Raw genomic sequence first — 23,748 nt, forward strand, 5'->3', positions numbered from 1 at the left:
AGTTAGTCCTCGTGGACATAGCAGAGAAAACTCAAATGAAATGTGGGTTGTTTTTTTTACTATATTTTGTATTATTTTTGTACAATTGGAGCTACATTTTTTTTATTTACTGCTATTACAATAATATAATGATCTGATTGGCTAACCTATTTTGTTTTTTGATTGGATACACTATTTTTGAAAGATTGGTTGCTTTGACATGTTATAACTGTCTGATGCATCTGACTGATGGTTGGAGAAACCAGTGGGTTTGGTTTGTTTTGGAGTGATGACAGCTCTATAAAGATGGGAGAAGTGATGAGGAGACACTGTAATATTCAAAGATATTTCAGCACCATTATGAGATTTGGACGCCAGTTAGGAATGTCTGTGATGTTCATCTTTTTATGTTTCCTCATTTTTATGCACTCTTGAAGCACTCATTACTGCTGAAACACTGGTGTTGGGTACTGTGTGCTCCTGATGACATTAGGATTTCATCGTTGCCAATCATTCATAACTAGATATCTCCGATGACACCAAGATTTCTATTGTCACCAGTAACATAAACATGTTCAGTTGGTTTTCATTGCCTTCATATTCGTTAAGAGATAGATACCTTTTGTTGATATTTTTGGCATATTGGAGAGAAGATTTTGTTTTGGACTGCTAACCTTTTGGATTAGACTGTTCTACTTGCAACAAAATATAAAAAAAATGAGAGCCATATTGATTTTGATTAATGGTAAATGATCGTCCATTGAGAATGATAAGTCAGATACTGTCTGTGACAGATTGCACAAACAGTTGCCTGACTATTTTTGATCACAGTGATATACGATACCATTAGTCTTTTTTGCACTTTGTAGGTGCTATTACATATCTATAAGAACCTCATTGCATTTTCTTTATTTCAATTTTTGCGATGTTTGTCAGCTTAACAGTGGTTGATACTGTTGTAATGTTTGCCATCCAAAACTCTACTAGCATCATAATGCAACTAAGCCTTTTATACAGTACAAACAAAACATAACCTGAGACAAAGAGAGTTCTAGAGACAGAAGGTTTGATCAGGGGCATAGGGTGACTGCTGAAGTTGGTGGTGCACCAGAAAATTTACTGCTATTATGTGCTCTAGAGCACAGTACACCTTCCTACATTACTAACGGGCCGATTCAGTAAAGTCCGCGGGAGAGCGGACGAAAGCCCGCTCTCCCGGCGCGCACACCGGCGATTCTGTATTTAAATTAGGTGGTGCAGTAGAAACAGGCAAAAGGAGGCGCTAGGGACACTAGCGCGTCCCTAGCGCCCCCTTTTGGCCCGGAGCAGTGGCTGTCAGCGGGTTTGACAGCCGACACTCAATTTTGCCAGCATTGGTTCTCGAGCCTGCTGACAGCCACGGGCTTGGAAACTGGACGCCGGCAAAATTGAGCATCCGGTTTTCAGCCCAACAGCCGCCGGCCCATTTTAATTTTTTTTTATTTTTTTATTTTTTACTTTTTTTACCCTTTGGGACCTCCGACTTAATATCGCCATGATATTAAGCCGGAAGGTGCACAGAAAAGCAGTTTTTACTTCTTTTCTGTGCACTTTCCCAGTGCCGGCAGAAACTAGCGCCTACCTTTGGGTAGGCGCTAATTTCTTAAAGTAAAATGTGCGGCTTGGCTGCACATTTTACTTTCTGTATTGCACGGGCATACCTAATAGGGCCATAAACATGCATTTGCATGTTGAGGGCGCTATTAGGTGCCGCGGGTTGGACGCGCGTTTTCCGCCCCTTACTGAATAAGGGGTAAGGGAAAAACGCGCGTCCAAGGGCAGGTTAACTACAAAAAGGCCGATACAGTGCGCTCCAATGGAGTGCACTGTATCGGCCTGTTTGTGAGCACAACTTTCTTTTATGCAAAAGCCTATCAAATGTAAGCTTACAGCAACCAAATCCTTAGAGGGAACATTAGCTAATTCCTTAAAATAATCACCTAATCTACTAATAGCAGTTATAGTGAAATATGTGAATGAAAAATATTTTCTGCAAGAACATTCAAAACCACTTTCTGTATGCAAGTGAAATTAATAAAGAGCACACTTCTGTTTAAAATAGAAACGAGGAAGAGATAATCATAATGCCTTAAAAGCCAGTGATAAGTACCATCATTTTCACATCAAGAATTAAAGTTACACAAAAACTGGACCTTTAAAATACAGACAGACCCTCACAAAAAGCAGAATAGAAACGTGCCAACAAAAACTGTACTGGAAACCAGAAGCCTGACTGTATTATGCAGTGCAACAATGGAAAAACAGAAACATCATCATTCCTTGCAAAACATCAAGCAATAAAACCAGAGATATAAAATAGTATTCATAATATTACAACCATGCTAATAAAAATAATAAATGTCAAAACAGCTAACAGCCAATAATTTAAAAAAACAAAACACTTGCATAAATTTGTTCTAATATTTCCCAACCACCAATAAAATATTTCACAACCTATGATGAATAATACATCCAATAATTAAAAAATGTTCTAATATTTAAAAACAATAGAAACATTAAATTATACCCAATAATTAAAATGAATAAGGATTAAAAAATATCCTTCTCTCCATACCTGGGATCTTTGGATTTCCAGTCACCCTGAGATTATCATGCATTAGGGGAGGTAGAGCATACAAACTATCTTCTCTCTCCCTCACTCATTTCTTTCAGACACTCCCTCACTTATATACATGCCAATGCTTTCACACACCCTCCCTCTCTCCCACACACATAGGCACGCACTGACACACACAGAGACAGAGGCTCTAAACACAAACACACATACACACACACAGCCTCTAACACAGACAGGCTGTCATACAGACATATATGAACAGGCACACAAGATCTCACACAGACACAGGCACACAAGATTTCACACAGACACGCACACTGGCTCTCACATATATATGCTCTCATATAGACATACACACCCGTAAACCAGTGCTCACACAAATAAACACACACATGCATACATACAAGCATACACGATTTCACATTCACACAGATACACACGGGCTCAAACATATGCTAGCACACAGACTCTCGTACAGACAAACACACACACATGCATGCATGGCCCCGCTGGCCTCCCCTGAACTTCGGGCCGTGGCAGGATGGGCGCCACCTCAGCCCCCCACCAGCTTCCTCTGTACTACGGGCCATGGCGGGATGTGCATCGCTATGGCCTGGCCAGGCTTCCTATACTGGGGGGGCGCGAGTTGTGTGCACCTGCAGGAAATGTTGTGCACATGTGCGGCTTACAGCTGCACGCTTGCACAAGTGTAGAACTTTTCTCGAGCATGCGTGCAGTTTAGAGGGAACATTAGTGGTGGGTAGCAGCACTTATGCTTCTAGGGGGAGAGCCAGAGAAGACGTGATGGCTTCACCCAGTTGGTGATCCACGGCAGGCCCCATTTTAAAGTTGGTGGTGCCTGTGCACTAAGGACGCTGCGCACCTGGGTTTGATTATTTGCAAAAGGGAAGATCTTTCATTCCAAAAAGTATGCAAACATATTACAGTCAAATAAAAAGAACTGGAAGGAGGAAAACTAAGGGACAAATACAATCAAGAAACTCACAGATTAATATTTTGGGCAAACTCCTATTCCTAGCCTCCAGCAGAAAAGTCAATAGGGCGCATACTTTCTTCTAGGTCTGCTCCTTGCCATATTCATTTATTCATTCTGCCTTCCTGACAAGGGCATAGACTTAAATACCATCTCAAGGCTAAGTAGGCAGCGAGAGAATGGTTAGGGGATATGAAAGCTGGCAGGAAAGCTTCAGAGCTTCTTGCCCAGGGCACTATATTCCCCATGGGAAGGAGTGAGGAGAAGTCACAGTACAGCACTTGTCTGCAGAGAGGTGGTAAAGACCTGATTTGTGAAAAAGAAAGTACTAAGTGCCGCACTTGCTCTGTCCCCCTCATTTTAACATCTGGGTTGCATCTTCACACCCTGATATTCAGAGAGTGGAAACTTTTTTCCACATTAGACACAAATCCCTGCTTTATGTCAGCTGTAGCAGAGATTAAAGGGGTCAAACATTAGTGTAAGAATGGTGTTAGGAGAAAGGGCACCTCTCAACACAGCTTTCTGTGCTAGTCTCCGTAAGTCTCTTTCCCCAAAGTACAACTTAATTCCTCCTAATTGAAGGAGGGGTCAAGGGAAAATGGAAGATGCTAACAAAAAACCTAACAAGCCCTACCCTTTAAATCTTACAAATTGTTTGCTAACATTTCCCTTTGTTTGGTGTCTTCCAAACCTGTGAAAACCTGCAACAGATTAGCAGGCAGAAGATCCCAGGTCACTGACACCTGATGCCTGGCAGGCAATTAGGAATGCTTCAAAAGAAGGGTCACACTGAACCCAAGGGATGACAGCAAACCCAAGGTGCCATAGTCCGATCCCCTTCACAGTAGGAATCATTTATTCAGATGCCAAGACTGTACATGACTACCATCCGGGTACAGGCACCATCGCAGCCATTTACCAGCTGCAGGGAGTGCCCTAAGGTAGAGGCGCTGATGTCATTTAGCAGAAGGCAGGGGTTCTATTAACACTGGCACAATTCACTGAAGTCACTTACCAGGAAGCAGAGATTGCACTAATACTGCTGGAGTACAGTCACTATTACAGGAAAAGTTATTTAACGGAATATAGTTTCTATAAATACTACTAGGTAGGGCTCCCACTGCCAAACAAGTCATAAAACAGGATGCAGAGATTGTGCAAACGCTGCTGGAGTACTGTCACTGCTGCAGAATGCAGATTTTTTTTCTCACTTCACATCCTGGATAAAAAGCATCACTCAGGCACCTGTGTACTGACCCTGCCACTTAAATCTTCGTAGCCTCGTTCAAGTTACAGCTGCTGGCTTGGCCAGGCTTGTAGTAGGTTTATCAAGCCAACTGCATATAAATTACACTAAGCTATGAGTCATGAATTTAAACCAACTAAAATACAAAAAAAAAAAGGGAGATTTCAGATTACCATGGAAAGATGATTATATGAACCTCCTAATAAGGAGGAGCATCTCCTAATTTCCACCTTCTCTTCACCATATCAGTGAAGGAAACTACCCCTAAGGAGGGAGCGACTTCCCTGTCACTGGGCAGCAGAAGTCCCTTTAATGGGCACAGAACCATCTGTCGCACTCTCTAATCACTAATGTATAACATCAAGTGATTTCCCAGAAAATATAAATAAGTATTCGGCTTCCAGTGCTGTCAGTCCTTGGCATATATCATTAGCATTAGCCAAGTACCTGCTGGAACGTGGCTACCACTCATCCTTGGCCACTTGCAAGCCTTGTGATACTTCAATTTCCTTCTCTAAGGAGGACAGCAGCCTCCCTCCCGTCACTCCTCCATGCAATAGCCTGGGGCTCCCTAAACATGGCACACCACCATTTTGTATATACTGTTGCCCATATGGAGCATCCACAGAGGTCACCCTTTACTTCGGGAACTAGTGCCCACCTGCCTCCTGAAAGCAGCCATTTCCTACTGCCATGCACTCCGAGGGCAATCTTCAAAGCCCTTTCCATGGGTAAGACAGTGCTTAACTCTGGAAAGGGGCGCTTTCAAAAGTGCCCACCCTGCACACAGCCAGAAGTGCAAGCCCTGAACCACAACACGAGCACTTTCACCCACACCGCTGCGAAGGCATTCCCAGAGCGGAGTTTGGTTGGGTGAGACCCCTAGGCACACGGGTTTGGATTTTCAAACCTATGCACGTATTTGTGGTTGGAAAACACCTTTGTGGAAAAAGCAGGCACTTTTTCCCTGGGCAATTTTCAAAGTAAAAAAAAAAAAAAAGTACACATGAACTTTCACTTTGAAAATTGGTGCAAAGACTGGAGGTTAAACGTACCCGTGGACTTTGTAGCAGTAAAGGCACTTTGCAAATTGCTCCCATAGTGACCAATTATTTTCTCCCCAAACATTCCCATATAGGCCACACCAATGACTTAGGTATAAATAAGCCATCTTTAGTCTCTATACAGTGCCTCATGCCTTTAGTCTCTATACAGTGCCTCATGCATCAATACCCAACAGCCTACATAAGATATCTTCCCCCCCTCTCCACTCTCTCACCTTACAGCACTCACTTAACCTTTCAATATAGTGACCTATTCCCCTTTTCTAGGGAGCATTCTGAAGGCCGTGGCCTTCACAAAAGAAGCAACCTGTCTCCCATCCCACAGGAAAAATCCCTATGTCACGTGACCCACTGAGCTCCCACCCTTGCATGCAGTACTCCCTGACTGAAAATGTGCTCACCCTCCTGCTGTCAGTTAACTATTAAAACATTTGTTGTCAAACATCATTTCCATCTGAAAATGTCCAAATGATTGCTGTCTATTCAGTAAGAGTAGATTCCTTTTCATACATAGGTATTTAGCAACCTGTAGCAAATGACCTTTTCGTTAAGTATCATGAGTGATTGTCCCATGTACATTGCAGCTACTTCCCCTTCAGGTAGGCAGGCAGTGGTCACGGCTGTAGGAGCTTCTCGGTATCTCACCTATCTGTAGCACACAGAGCTCTGGCTTGTTTCCACAGTTTACTTGCTTCCTTAAGCTAATTCTCTCGCCCTCCTGATTAATAACGAGCCCCCGACATCAGCATTCAGAGACCTTGTTCGGGACGGTCACGGCTGAAGGGGCCAAAATCTGCTCGGAGTCGAGAAGGGAATCTGAGTGAATTCCCGGCGTCTCAGTCTATGAATGTGTAAGCACTTCATTTGTTCAAACACACACAATGTGCTGGTGGTGGGCACCGGAGGGAAGACAGCGCTCCGCGTCATGGGCCAAGAACAAGGGAAAGTGAGAACGGGTGCAGACTGCGGCCGGTAAACTAGATGAGAAATCTCCAGAGAAACACAGAAACATGACGGCAGAGAAAGACCATGCGGCCCCATCCAGCAAGGGATGTGCGCTACCAGAGAAGGAAGGTTTCCTGGAAAGGGGTAAGATCCACTGTAAGACAGACACTACCTGACTGTGCACACAGATTTCTGTCTGCTGCTATATATATTTCATGTACTTTTTATTTTCCTGTGGCTGGTGGCACAGCCATCAATTCTGAACAATTTGATTTTTTTTTTTTTTTACTTGGTCTATGAGTACCACTGATGTTCTTAGATCAAAAAGAAGCTTCGTGTTCAGCTTATTAAAAGCAGGAGCCTCGATCCTGCTTGGTGCACAAAATGTGGATCAGAAATAAAAAGATCATGTGCAAGTGCCTCTTAACCCCAGGCTGCAGTGCTGCATACGGCAGGGGTTGACTGATAGGTCTGTTTACGGCTGATTGCATGCATGCCAGAAGGAAGAAATTTACCTCTGAGGCAGATGAACCAAACCCAGGACCTTCTGTCGGGTCTGGAAGTCTGGACAGCGTGCTAAGTAATTTTTTGTATAAAAGTTGGACGTTTTTATGTACTGAAAAATGTTTTAAAAACATAAATAAAGGACATTGTGAGACCAATGATTGTAATTAGGAGCCTGGCCATGAAACCATTTGGTATGTGCTCAGGCCTCAGTTATCTGCAGTTATCTGTTAGTGAGGGTTCCCAGAGTGACTAACAGGTACTGGAGAGACAGCTGGTGCTTGTAAGGCACTGCTGTGAGTAACCAGACCCTCTCCTAGGGTCTTACCTGGCACTGAAGGAGAGAGGCATCCTCTGTGGGAGCTCTGAGGACCCTGAATGGGTGATGAGGGTGACGCTGTCTATGCCAGCGGCTGTTCTGCTAAATGCATGCAGCGGCTGGTAAAGGAGCAGAACAGGTGAGGGGACGCAATAAGGAATACCAGAAGGTGGCCGTTTTCCTTACCTCTTCATCTTTGGTGTTTACATCCACTGCCTTCGATAGGATTGCCTGTGTTACATAGTCAATGTTGTTTTCCCTGCAGTAATCAAAAATGTTCTTATCTTCTTCCCTGTATACACACAAAGGAGAGATTCCTTATTTGTCATTTCACCGAGTACACAGGAGATAAGAGAAAGAGACTGTTGGCAATGTTTAGCTCCTCTGAGCTCAGGAATTTATTTTTCTTCTGTTTAGCAGATGACAACTTGAACCACACATAGAAAAATGGCCATATTATACCTATTCACCAGAAAGTGAAAATGAAAAGTACATTTTTATCTTCCCCACATAAACATACTCACACATCCTCTCCCCCCCCCCCCCCCCCCCCGGACTCATACGCTTTCCTGTTTAAGAAATGCAGACTTTATCATCTGTTTATTTTCCTTATTAGGCTGCTCTTTACTCCTTCTCCACTCATGGTAGAGACATTATTCAGAACCTCACGTACTTTCCATTTTGTCACGCAAGTTCAAAGTCGTTCTTGAAAATAGTACGGAAGGAAGTTTGTGAACACAGATATTGAAGAGAAAAATAAGTGAAGCCCACAAATAATGTAACTCATGAACATAAAGGCAAACTACCACAGCCTACAGAACATAATGCAGCTCCAATGTCATATTTTGGTGAACCTATAAAAGCTGCATGTAAGCTTCCAAATTCCAGATCTCCCAGTGCTGCTTCAGTAGCTCCTGCAGACAAAGAGCTGGGGAGCAGGAGTAAGAGTCAGACCTTAACCTTTGCCCTTCCACCACGGCATGGAGAACAAACCATTTGGCTAGCACACACATTAATTTGCTGCTTCCACACTGAAGGGCCGATGCAATAAGACGCACGTTAAAACAGGCACTTGTATTGAGCACTCGTTTACCTAACGCGCGCACAGCTACCTCTCTGAGGCACCTGATGCAAAATGAAGAAAAGAGAATTTATATTCAGACAACAACAAAGGACTGAATTGCACACTCTGGGTAAACAAATAAGTGTGGGAGTAGCTTGCTTATTGCGGCGGTTACAACCCCTAACAAATTAAACCTGATACTTCACTTTGAATGCATATCCAGCGCAGCTCACAGCTTCAACGGCAGGGGGAATGAAGAAATAGGATTTACATCCAGCCAACATCTAACAAGGCATTGATCTGAGCAGTATGAGTATACAAACATCGGGGTAACTTGTTCGATATGACAGTTACTACCCTAAACATTAAGCCTTATACTTCACTTTGATGCAGCTCCAATACTGCTCTCTGCATCAATAGCGGGGGTGGAAGGAAATTAGAATCAAAAAGCTACCAATAAAGGCCCTGAACTCAGCAGTCGGAGTAACAGATAAGTATGAGAAAATAAGTGTGAAAGCTTGCTGGGCAGACTGGATGGGCCTATTGGTCTTCTTCTGCCATCATGTCTATGTTTCTATATGTTCTATGTTAAATGAGCTGTTGTGTTAAAAAGTTCGTGCTAGGGAAGAATTGTGCATCCCTAGTGCTCAAATGCATCAGACACCCACAATTGCAAGGGGCGCTCAAATTGAGCATTTATTTTATCCCGCTTCAGGTCGATTTCGCCAAATATACACGCACAATAGCAAGGGGCGAAATCAGCCTGGAGTGTGCATATTGTGTGTCCATGATTTCTTTTTTACTCGTCAAACCATTACATTATACCTTTATTCCTAAACACCACACGCAGTAAATTTAAATATCGCAATGATACCAAGTAGGAGGAACCACAAAGGACAGTATTTTAAAAACTTTTCCTGAGCCCCTGACTCGCAGGGCTGGAGTTAAATTTGCCGCGTTAAAAAGTGTGCATTGGGCGCCCAGCGATTTTCTGCATCTACATGGAATTTACATGGGGTGGGCTCATTCAGCTCCGTGTTTGGGCGAGTGTTTTGGACACGCTAATCTCCTTGCTGCATCGGATGCTAGTCCAGCGCATCCAAAATGCATGCCCAACCGCACATAAACCTGTGCGCTGGGCTGGGCACAATTTATTGCATCAGCTCCTGAGAAAGCAACACAAAACCAAGTATGCATAAAGCTGCTCTTTGCTTTCAAATTGAGCCAAGTGTACATTTATCTTCTGCTACCCCGGGCACAAGGATGGCTGACTCACTAACAATAGTGCATCACCACCATAAACCTTCCAGCTGGATTGCTGCATTTAAATGCATAGGAAAAAGGAACTCTCATCTTAATTAGGACCAGCTGGAAAAGGCACGTGCCGTGCCTGATTTGTACTGCTACAAGTGTCCCCAAATATACGCTATGCCCAGAGGAATGGAGGAGACCGTGCAGAGCGTGGCTTCTTTCTGAAGCAGTGGCAGCCCACAGGGGCAAGCGCCGCCACGTCTGCACACAATTGGCAGAGGATTCTGGCCCAGGGCTGGGGAGTGTCTGCACTGAAGGAGGAGGCTGCTAACAGCCAGGCCGTGACCTCCTCTGCTACATACAGGTGGCAGAACGGAGGGAGCAAGAGTTGCTGAATGAAATGAAGCCCACTGGAGAGCGTGAAGGATGGAGGGACCAGAGAAGTCAGAGATTCCGGTAACACTTACTGTTTATGGCCCCGATCTCTCTAGGGAAATATATTCACATAATCTATAATTATCTCTTCGCTTTAATCACCTCACCACTTTGGAGTGGCTCTCCCAGGCACAGGGAAAAGAAAAAGCTCATTAACTCAACCTTTTTCTCCTCTCTCCAGCCACCCATAGCTTTTAATTGCTTGGTGTTGTTATTACCAAGCAGTGAGGCTGGCTTCATTTTCATAAGAATGAGGGGACTGGGAGAGAAAGGTGGCAGCACAGGTCCCCAGGGTATGCCCACCACCACCCTTTCGCTGCCTCAATTATTTATGCCAGCTGAGGTTTTACGAGGCTGAATACATCTATAATTCAAGTTCATCTGGAAGCAGCCTGTCTCCCCCCCCCCCCACCCCCGCAGAGAAAGGTGCCCGCTTCTCCCCGTGCGCTCATGCTGAGCACCGCAGAGGGTAGTAAAGGTGTAACACACACGTCACTTTAATGCCGCCCTCTTCCCTGCCGCCTGTCTAAAAATGCACTTCACATTTAAAGCCGTGGAACTGCAAGTGTTAGCGATGCACGTACAATGAGACCGGCAGACTACTGAGCCTCGCCCGTTCGCTTACTGCAGGTCCATTTCATCAAACTCGTAAGAATGCTAGGTGGGAAATGTTTTGGGCCTTCAAACTCTAGTCTGAAGATAAGTACCTTTCCGTTTTAAATAATATATTTTTTTGAAAAAGTTCACGGGGAGTGCACAGTTCGCAAAGACACATCAAAAGAGAAATCTTTTCAAAAATATTATTTAAGAGACCTAATGATTATATAAAGTGAGCAATTAAGACAGCTAGCGTTCCTACAAGTTTGATAAAATGGAACTGCAGGAAGCGAGTGTGCAAGGCTCAGTAGTATGAGGGTCTCATTATACATGCATTACTAGAACTTTCCGTACTGTGGCTCTAATTCTGAAGTCAGTTCGTGTTACCCCAATACACAGTTATTTCTGGTTTCATTATTGTCTAAAAATGTAGGCACTTTTAAAGCGAGCACAGTTCCAAGTACACTGCAGCATCACCAAATGCAGCACATAAGTAAATGGGTGAAATCTGTTGATGTCCCTTAATGTCATGAAAATCACACTAGAGTTCCAAGTTACAAATATTACATAAACCTAGAAAATATTAAGTAAACCAGATATAGCTGACTCCAAAACTGTGTTCCTGTACTAGCTTCAGGAATATTTCTGGATCCCAGCTATCGACAGCCACGGGTTCGGAAAACGGATGCCGGCAAAGTTGAGCATCTGTTTCCAACTTGTGGGCAGATTTTTTTTTTTTTTTAAATTTTTGGGGCCTCCAACTTAATATCGTTATGATATTAAGTCGGAGGGTGTACAGAAAAGCAGTTTTTTCTGCTTTTCTGTACACCCTGCCTTTGGCAGGCATTAATTTCTCAGAGTAAAATGTGCGGCTTGGCTGCACATTTTACTTTCTGTATTGCGGGTGACTAACTAATAGACTCATCAACATGCATTTGCATGTGATGAGCGCTATTAGTTTCGGGGGTTGGCCGCGCAATTTCCACGCACTATTACCCCTTACAGTATAAGAGGTAATAATAGCGCATCAAAAACGCATGGCCAAATAGGGGCTAAATGTTGCGCTCGACCGAGCACACCGTTCTGTATTGGCCTGAAATGAATCTGCTTGGACAGCATTGTTCCTGATAGGTGTTCTATAATCCACATTTTTACCAGATCATTTTCTTTGTCTGCCAGGTAAACACCAATTAAGGTTGCTGCAAGAGACAACACCCCACTAAATAACTTGAGGGCCTTCTGAGACAGTATGTTGGAATCTGCTCTTTCCTCCTTGTTCAAGATTATGATTACTACTAAAACATCAATCTAGATCCAATGAAATCAGAATAGTTTCCTTACCCTCCATTCTTTCTTCCTAAATCAGAGAGACTAGCTAAGCTCGCTAGAGCTCATGGAATTAACCATGTAGAAGCAGGTTGTGAATACAAATACAAATATAAAAAAACCAAACATATTTTAAAATTGTGTATGTGAATGCCAGAAGTCTGACTAGTAAGAATGGAGAGTTAAAATATAAGGCATCATACAAGAATATAGACATAGGTATTTCAGAGATATGGTGAAGAAAGGTTAATCAATGGGACACTGTGATATTAGGGTATAGTTTACAGATGTGATAACGCAGATCAAATTGGTGGAGAGGCATAGCATCAAGCATGATAAAATATCCTGCAGGAAACAAATGTACTTTGGAATCTTTATGGATAGAAATTCCATGTGAGAGATAGAGAAGAGTATAGCAGTGGATGTATACTACCATCCACTTGGCCAAGATGAAGACTGACCGTGAAATGCTAGAGAAAATTTGAAAGGCAAATAATTTTAGCAATACAATAATAATAGGAGATTTCAATTACCCCGATATTGATTGAGTCAATGTCTCATTGAGTCATTCTAGAGAGTTAAGATTTTAGATGCCATAAATGACTGCTCCATGGAACAGATGTTTCTAGAACCAACGAAAGGAGAAGCTACTTTACATCTAGTCCTTAGTGGAATGCACAACCTATTGCAAGGGGTTATTGTTGTGGGGCCACTAAGCAACTGCAATCATAATGCTATCAAAATTTAAGAATCATCAAAGGGAGGACATTAAGTAAAACTACTGCATTAGCATATAATTTTAAAAAGAGAAACCATGATAAAATAAAATATTTAATTACAAAATACTAATAGGAGCAGTTATAAAAGTTAAAAGTTTGTATGAGGCTTGAACATTGTTTAGAAATAACATTTTGGAAGTCCAGACTAAATGTATTCCATACATTAAAAACGATCAAAAGGAGACCAAACAACTGCCAGCATATTTAATGGTGAAATGAAAGAGGGACATAAAGCCAAATGGGCATCATTCAAAAAAAAAAAATGGAAAACAGATCCAAATGAAGAAAATAGGCAACAGCATAAGCACTAGTAAATTAAATGTAAGATGTAAGAGAGAATTTGAGGTAAACTTGTCAGAGAGGCAGAAACTAATAATAAAAAATGTTTCAAGTGCATTTGAAGCAAAAAAGCCTGAAAGGGAGTCAGTCAGGCCACTAGATTACCAAGAAGTAAAAGGGGGCTCATGTAGGCCAAGAACATAGCTGAAAAACTGAGAGGATGTTAAGAACATATCCACACCTGAAACATTCTTTGATGATAATGATTCTGAGCAACTAAAACAAATCTCTGTGATTTTTAAAAAGGTCCCTAGGGGTGATCCAGGAAACTACAGACTGGTGAGTCCAACAGTGCTGGGCAATATGGTAGAAGCTATTCATAAAAACAAAATCACTGGCCATATAGATCAGGGATAGACAACTCTGATCCTCAAGAGTTGTAAAACCATCAAGTTTTCAGGATATCCCTAATGAACATGCATGAGACAGATTCGCATGCATACTTATTCAGCTGTACACAAATCTAATTCATGCATATTCATTAGGCATATATTGAAAACCTGGCCAGTTTTCAGCCCCTGAAGTCCAGAATTGTCCACCCCAATATAGACATGGCTTAATGGGGTAGAAACTACATGGTTTTAGCAAAGGGAAAGACTTGCCTTGCCAATGTTTTAGACTTTTTTTGAAGGTATAAACAAACAAGCAAATAAAAGTGATATGGTTTATTTGGATTTTACAAGGTATTTGGCAAAGTCCCCCATAAGAGAGAAAGCAGTGTATTTTTGTGGACTGGTAACTGGTTAAAAAGACAGGAAACAAAGGGTAGGACTAAATAGTCATTTTCCACATGGAGAAAAGTCATTAGTGGAGTACCACAGTGATAAGCTCTGGGACCTGTCACAAATGATCTGGAAAAAGGAATGACAAGTGAGGTTATTAAATTTGCAGACACAAAATTATATCAACTTGTTAAAACAGCAGCAGATTGTGAGGAACTGCAGAAGGACCTTGTGAAGCTAGGAGACTGGGTAACTGAATGGCAGATGAAATTTAATGTAGAAAAGTGCAAAATGATGCACATAGGGGAAAATAATGCTGGGTTCTGTATTGGGAATCGCCACCTAGGAAAAAGACCTTGGAGTTTTTGTGGACAATACATTCAAATCCTCAGCTCAGTGTGTGATGGTGATCAAAAAGCAAACAGAATGTTAAGAATGACCCAAAGAAATGGAGAATAAAATGGAAAATATCATAGAAACATAGAAATGACGGAAGAAGACGACCAAATGGCCCATCCAGTCTGCCCAGCAAGCTTTCACATTTTTTTTTCTCACATACTTATCTGTTTCTCTTGGCTCTTAGTAACCTTTTTTTATTCTATTTCCCTTCCACCCCCGCCATTAATGTAGAGAGCAGTGTTGGACCTGCATCTAAGTGAAATAGCTTAATTACGTTAGGGGTATTAACCACCGCAATAAGCAAGCTACACCCATGCTTATCTGTTTATTCAGACTATGTAATTCAGTCCTTGTTGATTGTTGCCTGAATATAGATCCACCTTTCTTCATTCCCCTTCATAATGCCTCTATATAGATCTACGGTGTGACTACCCCTTGAGCATTGTGTGCACTTCTAGTCTAGCATGAAACTAGAAAAGGTGCAGAGGAGGCGACAAAAATGATAAAGGAGATAAAACGTCTCCCCTATTTTGAGACTACACAAATTAGAGCTCTTCAGCTTGGAAAAGAAACAGCTCAGAGAGACATAAAAGAAGTTTCTAAATTCATGAGTGGGATAGAATGGGAAAATAAAAGATGGTTATTTACCCTTTCAAATAATACTAAAACAAGGGGACACACACCAAGAAACTAACCACCAACAGATTTAAAACAAATTGTAGAAAATACTTTTCATTCAGCACACAACCAAGATTTGGAATCTCTTGCCAGAGGATGTGGTCAAGGCAACTAGCACAGCGGGGTTTAAAAGAAGTTAGCCAAGTTGCTGGAGGAAAAGTCCATAAACCATAATTAGTCAAGTAGATAAAAGAAAGCCATTGCTATTCCTGGAAGTACCAAAGAGAGAACTACGTTTTGAGATCAGCTGGATATTTACGACTGGCCACCATCAGAGACAGGATGATGGGCTGATGGACCTTGGATGGGGAGAAGACTGTCTACCTCTAGGTTTCCTTAAATTCAGGATTTAAGAGTCGGGCTTGAGCTCAAGTTGGGAAGAAGAAATAATTTCATCATCATCATTTATTTATCTCACACGTTTTAGATACAATAGAACTAGTATTAAATACAGTGAGGTTTATGTTGAGATGGTCTTGGTCAGGAGTTCAAGGTTCCAGCTGCAGGCTGAAAGCTGCTATAAATAACCAAGTTTTCAGTTTCTTCCTAACAATAAGGAAGTCTGGCGCAAGCCTAATCTTTAGAGGTAGGGAGGTCCAGAGGGTGGGGACTGATCCTGATTCTGGCAAGCCACATTTCCTTGGGAGCTAGTACCACTAGGCAGGCTTAAGGCAGTGAATGCAATGGCTGGGAAGATGTGTATAGGGCGAGTCAGTTGTTCAGGTAGGGTGATGCCATACCCTTTAATACCTTGAAAGCCAAGACCAGGATTTATGGTACAGTATGATATTGGGAGCTAGTGTAGGCCCCATAGGACTGGCGTGATCCGGTTAAATTTGCTGACATTGAGCATGATTCATGCTGCTAAGTTTTGTATGAGTTGCAAGTAATGATTGAGGTTTTTTGACAGCCCAATGAAAAGAGTACTGCTGTAGTCCACGTGGGAGATTACACAGGCCTAGACCATTGTTGCAAAGATGGGGCCATATCAGAATCCTGAGCCATATGTTAATAGCATTGATGCCTAGTCTATCTCCACAATGCTCTTACATCTCAACTCATTAATTCAGTGCTTCAAACTGTTCAAATTAATTAATTAATTTATTTGAGCAGAATTATTCATTCTGTGCTCTACTCTTGTGTCTAGGCAATGAAGCAGATGAAGATTGTTTTGACAATAAATGGATCTTTTAAGGTATGCTGGGGTCCTTTTACCAGACTCGGAGACCAGTTTGCAAATGGGCTTATTTCTCTTGGTCTGATAGGAGTAGAATTGTACTAGCAGCCTTGATAACTTAAGATGACATCCTATGTTCAGATGTATTGTGGCCTGCTCCTAAGTCCCTGTAATAGACAGTAAAGGTTGTCCATGAAAGACACAATGGGGTCCCTATTCAAAAGCATTTCGCTAGATAACTCAGAAATTATCCAGCTAAATGAAGATTTGGGAACTTATTAGCCAGCTAGAATTTAGACAGATTAGTTAGGGGTATTCCAAGGGCATAACTGGGAGGACTTGAATTAGCTGGCTAAGCTTTCTGGCTAACTCCGATATTCAGAGTTAGCCAGATAACTTAGCCGGCTAAGTCTGGCCAGGCCAAAGAGCTGTCATAAAGTTAGCTGCATACAGTTAGCTGGCTATATTCAGTATTGAATATACCTCCAAAGTTAGCTGGATAAGTTTATCTGGCCAACTGTGCTATCCGGATAGTGACTATGGACCTCAATGTGTCTGTAGCTACAGCAGTGCTGGAAGCCACTGACTTGATTCATGTCAAGTTGCCCATAAAAAAGAATAAAAGCGAGATTAGTCACTTCTATGCCATTAATGAATCCTGCACATCAGCAACCTTTGTCCAAAGAATGCACAACAGCAGTTTTTCTGAGGGCCAGGAGCAAAGCAGATCACACTTAAGATTGCTTATGTCAGAGATGGGGCACCGGCAAAGCAGGAAGAGCCAAGAGAAGGCAGAGTAGTGAGGGGGGAGATGTGATCACCACAACAATGGTATCTAGATCAGACTGCAAGAAGCAGAGTATGGTCCACGGGTTGATTAGAAGGTGCAAGGATGGGAAGAGAAAAGAAGGGAAAATAAAGAGGGAAGATAAGGAAGCTTAAATAGGGAGCAGCAATGAGATAGGAAGCTTAGCTGGAAGCAGATTGGATGAGGAGGGCAGCATTAGGTGAGGGCCAGGGCTAAGGGAGGATGGAGAGTGAATGGGTTTATGGGACAGTACGAGAGAGGGAAGAGGAGGAAAAACAAAAAGAAATAAGAACAGAAAAAAATAAACAAAATAGAAAAATGGGAACATGAAGCAAGATGAAGGAAAACAGAACTGTAGATGGTGGAAGGATGGAAACAGATGAGAAAAAAAGGACAGAAATAAAGAAAAAATAAAAGCTGAGATAGAGAGGAATAAACCCAGACCACAAAGACAACACTGGAAAAAAAGTAAATCAAATTCCATGAGGATATTTATTTACCTTGTAGAAAAAATCATAGGAACGTATCTATTATAACCACTAAAGTGTGACAAATAAAAAATAGATGACTTATGACATTTGTGGCTGGCTAGTTCTCGGAGGCAAGGGTTAACAAATCAAGTTGTATCTAATTCCTAAAAATATTTGAGGCATCATGACTTTACTGAGACAAGCTTAGCTCTGGAGATAAAGCTTCTCTCTGCTGGGAAGCTATGGGTTTACGGGCAGGAGCTCCATTTTCTCTTTGCATCCCAGGATATCCAGTATCTCTGCAAATGCTCTCATATTTTGCTGGTGACTGAAGTAAAACAGAGTGATTTAGCTTGTCTAATGTGTTATAGGCTAGATGAGCCCATTGAAAATATGCGCACACTCTTAGGTTGCACAGAGCTTTGGGCTTACACATTCTTCTAGTAGCTTAGCCTTCAAGAGGAGAGAGAATCTGGAGGGATCCTATATCCATGTGTGATTATTTTAAACACAGAAATATGTCAGCAGAAAAAGATCATATGATCTATATATCTCTGCTCATCACACAACTGGACAGGCCATATGGTATTTTTCTGTGGTCAAATTTCTATGTTTGTGTGTTAAGATAAAGTCACACATGATCTCTGGAACATAAGATCATAAGAAAATGCCATACTGGGTCAGACCAAGGGTCCATCAAGCCCAGCATCCTGCTTCCAACAGTGACCAATCCAGCAGGCTGGTACATAAAAAGGGATGCAAGACGGTCCAGGAATGAATTTCCAGTAACTTGCACTGTAAAGCACATATGAGGGTAGGTAAGGCCTGGTTTACAGACACAGAATGGGGAAAGAGCCTTAGTCCATCAGGCTCTTAGACAGGAAGGGGGTAATTCTCAAGCAGCCAGCGTCCTTGCAAACTGCATAGGCGCTTTTAACTCGTGTACTTTATGCAATTTTTCAAAAAGAAAATGATCCATGTTGGTTCTCTTTGAAACTTAGTACAAGAAAAGTATGCATGGTAAAAGTATCCACGTACTTTGCAACTACTTTTTGTGTGGGTGGCCAAGCAGAGGGTAAAACAGCAGATATACAGTTGAAAATCACCTGCACACGTACTATTGTACTCCCCTGATCTAAAGACATCCATTAATGTGGCTAAACGTACGCACACTGTGCAACTATATGGGAAGAGAACAATTTCTTGTCCAGCCATTTCACTTGGATAAATGCTTTTGAAAACTGCCCTCAAAATATATTTTGTCATTTTTCCCCCTACGTACATTGGACAAGGTACATGACCTTTCAGATGCGTCTGTTGTTCCCTGCTCTGTCTCCTCCCAATACCCCAAATTCCAAAATGATGCCCATCTAGATCTCAGCAAAGCCTCTGACACTGCTCCACACAGAAGATAGGTGAGCAGCCTAGCCAGTCCCAGAAAATGAAGCAGAAATGATAAGCTGGGTGAGATGCATGTTGAGCAATGGAGAGAATGCGAGTGCATGCGATGCACTCTGGGGAAGGGAAAGTGACTTGCTCGGTGCCATCAGTATCAGTGCTAGGCCCAGGCCTGACATTGGGGAAGGGCTATAAGGGAAAGCGTGCCGGTTCGCAGCTGATAGGCAGAAGGATAAGTACAGAATGGAAGCAGTCCAGAGAAAGACAACCAAAACTATGTGGGGTCTTCACAGAATGACTTATGAGACTGAAGGACCTAAATATGTATTCCCTGGAGGCAAGAAGAGCCAGGGGAACCATGATACAGACTTTCAAATACCTGAAATCTTTTCCGATTGAAAGGAAGTTGTAAGACTAGGGGTCCCAATATGAAACTCCAGGGAGGAAGACTCAGGAATGTCAGGAATTATCTGAGTGGTGGATGCAAGGAATGCCTTCCTGGAAGAGGTGGTGAAGACAAGAACGATAATGGAACTTAGAAGGGCATGGGACAAACACAGAGAATCCCTACTGGCTAGAGAACAGAAATGAAGAAATGGGATAACATCAGTTACTCCTAAAGTTTACATTTCTGCTTGGGGAAAGCCTGCACGACGCAGCAGTAACTACCCTAAAAAAGAACTTGCAAGGCAGACCAGATATACCATTTACTAGGTTGCATGCCCCCCCCCCCCTCCCCGGCCAAAGACTGTTGCTACTATGACTGGACTTAATTAAGAAAAATCCCAGTCCTAGTTCCAGTTGAGCTGGAAGCCCAAAGAAGCAGCAAGAAACTGCTGGATAAAAAAATAAAAATAAAAAAAAAAAAGATTAAAATGAGGGCCGAGGAATCATACCTGAAAGAAAAGGCAAGCAAATGAAGTTTAAAATTGTTATGATTATTTTTTGTCTGCATGTGGCCTGTGAGCAAGGCACAATTTCATGCTCTGGTCAGCGTTTTGCATGGAGAAAAGGGAAATCATAGATCTATTATCTGCAAGGGCAGCAACTCTGCAAACAAATAGTGGCAGGGATGGTCAGAGCTCTTTAAGATTCCACAGACCTGTGTGTTCCTGACCACAAGGAGTGACCTCTGGTATTTCCTGCCAAAACAGTCCATTTGTCTCACAGAGCAACTAATCAATTCCAGAGCCCATCAATCATTTCTGGCCAGGCACTAGTTTGGTCTAGCTCTGGGAAGAGAAGCGAGATAGCTTCAAGAGTTAGTGGGATGAACACAATTCTGATTGATTACAAGGCATCAGCTGACTGCCCAGAATGATCCTGACTGCCCAGGTTGGATCCAGAGATGGAAGAATGTGTGTGGGGGTGGCGGGGGTGGAGCTTCTTTAATATATTGGTTGATATTTCATTTTTCCTCGCATTTGGAATAAGGGTACTTTCAATTCAGTCTACAGTGCTAAAAATGTGTCTTTGCACAGGATGGTCAGGGTTTGGGAATGCTGACAAAAGGCAGGGAAACATGTAATACATTTAAATAACTTTCAAGAATATCCTTTCTCTACCTCAAAACCCCTCCTGTGTATGGGTTAACTGACAACATGCCCACTGGAAGCATCCTAGCATTTTGGGACAGTGGATCTATCCCTGCAGTGACAGGAAGATTTCTTAAATTCAGCGCTGATCTCAGACATTTACTTGTACACTTACAGAATCCACCGCATTCATAAGCTTGCTGCACCCCTGAAGAAGGAAGAAATTCCGAAACCCTGCAATGTCGGGCGTTTCGACAGCGAACGGCGAAGACTATACAATAGCCCCGGCTGGGGTATAAGAGAGCGCACCTGAAAGGGACCTTTCAGAATACAGTTCAATGCGGCACTCGGCAATGAACACAACAGAGTTTTTGACTCTGACTTCACCCATAACTTAAGTACTATACTAACTTTTCTCAAGCTAAGAAAATGTGCAGCTTGACAACAAGACAATAATATCTTTAAGCAACCGATGATTAAAACCTTTGCACTACAGAAGCATTCTCGCTTTTATAGGTTACCCGGTACACAATCCGGGAACCGAGTGCACTATGAAGGTTGCTGAACATACACAGTAAAAGTATCATATAAGTCCATAGTCTTTAGTGAGAAATAAGTATATATTTGATTTTGATTGTTTTTCTCACAATAAGAGGTTTTTTAATATATAATTTTTTTTTCTCTCCCATTACTCAGAATCCTATCTATCACATAATATAACTGATAAGGTGGGGCAATTGCCAGTAAAGAATCTAAAGATTTCAAGAATAAATCAATGTTAAAAGAAGATGGCTTATTGTAAACTACTGCTGCCTTGCACAAAACCTGGAAAAAAAACCCCAGCATGTTCAAGATTTTTCTGTGAGGACTGAACTTGGTACACAAATGTCCAATATAAATTATCTACTATTGATATTTCATTGTCTACACAACAGCTAATAATAGCAGCAGCATTACTATGGCTCTTAATTTCCCTTGTAGACACTTATACTATGCTAAAGATCATATTAACTGCCATTTTCTCTAAATCTTCTCCAATTGATTGGTCTCCTGTCTCTCTTTGATATAAGCTACTGGAAAAACGCTCATCATAAACGAGGGGATTTGAACATTTAATGGCATAGAACATAAAGGGTGCAATATTGGAAAGTTAGCCAGATAAAATTATCTGGCTTACTTTAGCAGCATATTTAATAATGCCACTGAATAAACCCAACTATTTTAAGGATATCTGGATAACTATCTGGCTAACTTTAGGACTACTCTATGGCACAACCAGAGTTAGCCACAGAGTAGTCCTAAAGTTAAATAACTTAATTCTACCCCGGAGGACAACCAATGGGACAGTGCTATATCAGGGTACAAATTATATCGCAATGATAGGGAGGATCAACTTGGTGGGGGTGTAGCACGTTTTGTCTGAGAGGGTATAGAGTCCAACAGGATAAATCATACAAGAGACTAAACGCTCAGTAGAACCTATATGGGTAGAAATCCCATGTGTGTTGGGTAAGAGTATATTGATAGAACGATACTACTGTCCACCTGGCCAAAATGATCAGACAGATGATGAAATGCTAAGAGAAATCAAGAAAGCTAACCAATTTCGCAGTGCAGTAATAATGGAAGATTTCAATTACCCCAATACTGTCTGGGTAAATATAACATCAGGATATCCTAGAGACATAACATTCCTGGATGGAATAAATGACTGCTTCATGGAGCAACTGGTTCAGGAACCAACGAGAGAGGGAGCTATTTTAGATTTAATTCTTAATGGAATGCAGGATTTGGTGAAAGAGGTAACGGTGATGGGGCCACTTGGCAATAGTGATCATAACATGATCAAATCTGAACTAACGACTAGAAGGGGGACAATATGTAAATCTATAGCTCTAACACTAAATTTTCAAAAGGGAAACTTTGATAAAATGAGGAAAATAGTTAGAAAAAAACTGAAAAGTGCAACTGCAAAGGTTAAAAGTGTACAACAGACGTGGAAATTGTTTAAAAATACAATCTTAGAAGCGCAGTCCAGATGTATTCCATGCATTAAAAAAAGTGGAAGAAAGGCAAAACAATTACCACAATGGTTAAAAAGTGAGGTGAAAGAGGCTATTTTTGCCAAAAAAAAGTCCTTCAAAAATTGGAAGAAGGATCCATCTGAAAAAATAAGAAAAAGCATAAGCATTGTCAAGTTAAGTGTAAAACACTGATAAGGCAGGCTAAGAAAGAATTTGAAATGAAGTTGGCCATAGAGGCAAAAACTCATAATAAAAACTTTAAAAAATATATCCAAAGCAAGAAACCTGTGGGGGAATCGGTTAGACCGTTACATGACTAAGGGGTTAAAAGGGCTCTTAAGGAAGATAAGGCCATTGCAGAAAGACTAAATTAATTCTTTACGTCTTGTTTACTAATGAGGATATTGGGGACATACCGGTTCTGGGGATGGTTTTCAAGGGTGATGAGTCAGATGAATTGAACCAAATCACTGTAAACCTGGAAGATGTAGTTGGCAAATCACCTGGACCAGATGGTATGCACTCCAGGGTTCTGAAGGAACTAAAAAATGAAATTTTAGATCTATTAGTTAAAATTTGTAACCTATCATTAAAATCATCCATTGTACCTGACGATTGGAGGGTGGCCAATGTAACCCCAATATTTAAAAAGGGCTCCAGGGGAGATCCAGGAAACTACAGACCAGTGAGCCTAACTTCAGTGCTGGTAAAATAGGGGAAACTATTCTAAAGATCAAAATCACAGAGCATATAGAAAGACATGGTTTAACAGAACACAGTCAACATGGATTTACCAAAGGCAAGTCTTGCTTCACAAATCTGCTTCATTTTTTGAAGGGGTTAATAAACATGTGGATAAAGGTGAACTGGTAGATGTAGTGTATTTGGATTTTCAGAAGGCGTTTGACAAAGTTCCTCATGAGAGGCTTCTAAGAAAACTAAAAAGTCATGGGATAGGAGGTGGGGTCCTTTCATGGATTACAAACTGGTTAAAAGACAGGAAACAGAGTAGGATTAAATGATCGATTTTCTCAGTGGAAAAGGGAAAACAGTGGAGTGCCTCAGGGATCTATACT

General features: G+C 41.7%; 1 protein-coding gene across 1 annotated transcript in view; it reads right to left on the reverse strand.

Moving 5' to 3' along the window:
- Window positions 1–23,748, reverse strand: part of ACBD6 (acyl-CoA binding domain containing 6) — a 208,338-nt gene that overhangs the window by 85,530 nt on the left and 99,060 nt on the right. The window contains exon 5 of the mRNA XM_029618550.1: window positions 7,858–7,963. Within this exon, the coding sequence (XP_029474410.1) occupies window positions 7,858–7,963 (106 nt within the window). The remainder of the gene's footprint in view (window positions 1–7,857; window positions 7,964–23,748) is intronic.

Source organism: Rhinatrema bivittatum, chromosome 10, assembly GCF_901001135.1.
Source record: "Rhinatrema bivittatum chromosome 10, aRhiBiv1.1, whole genome shotgun sequence".
NCBI lineage: Eukaryota > Metazoa > Chordata > Amphibia > Gymnophiona > Rhinatrematidae > Rhinatrema > Rhinatrema bivittatum.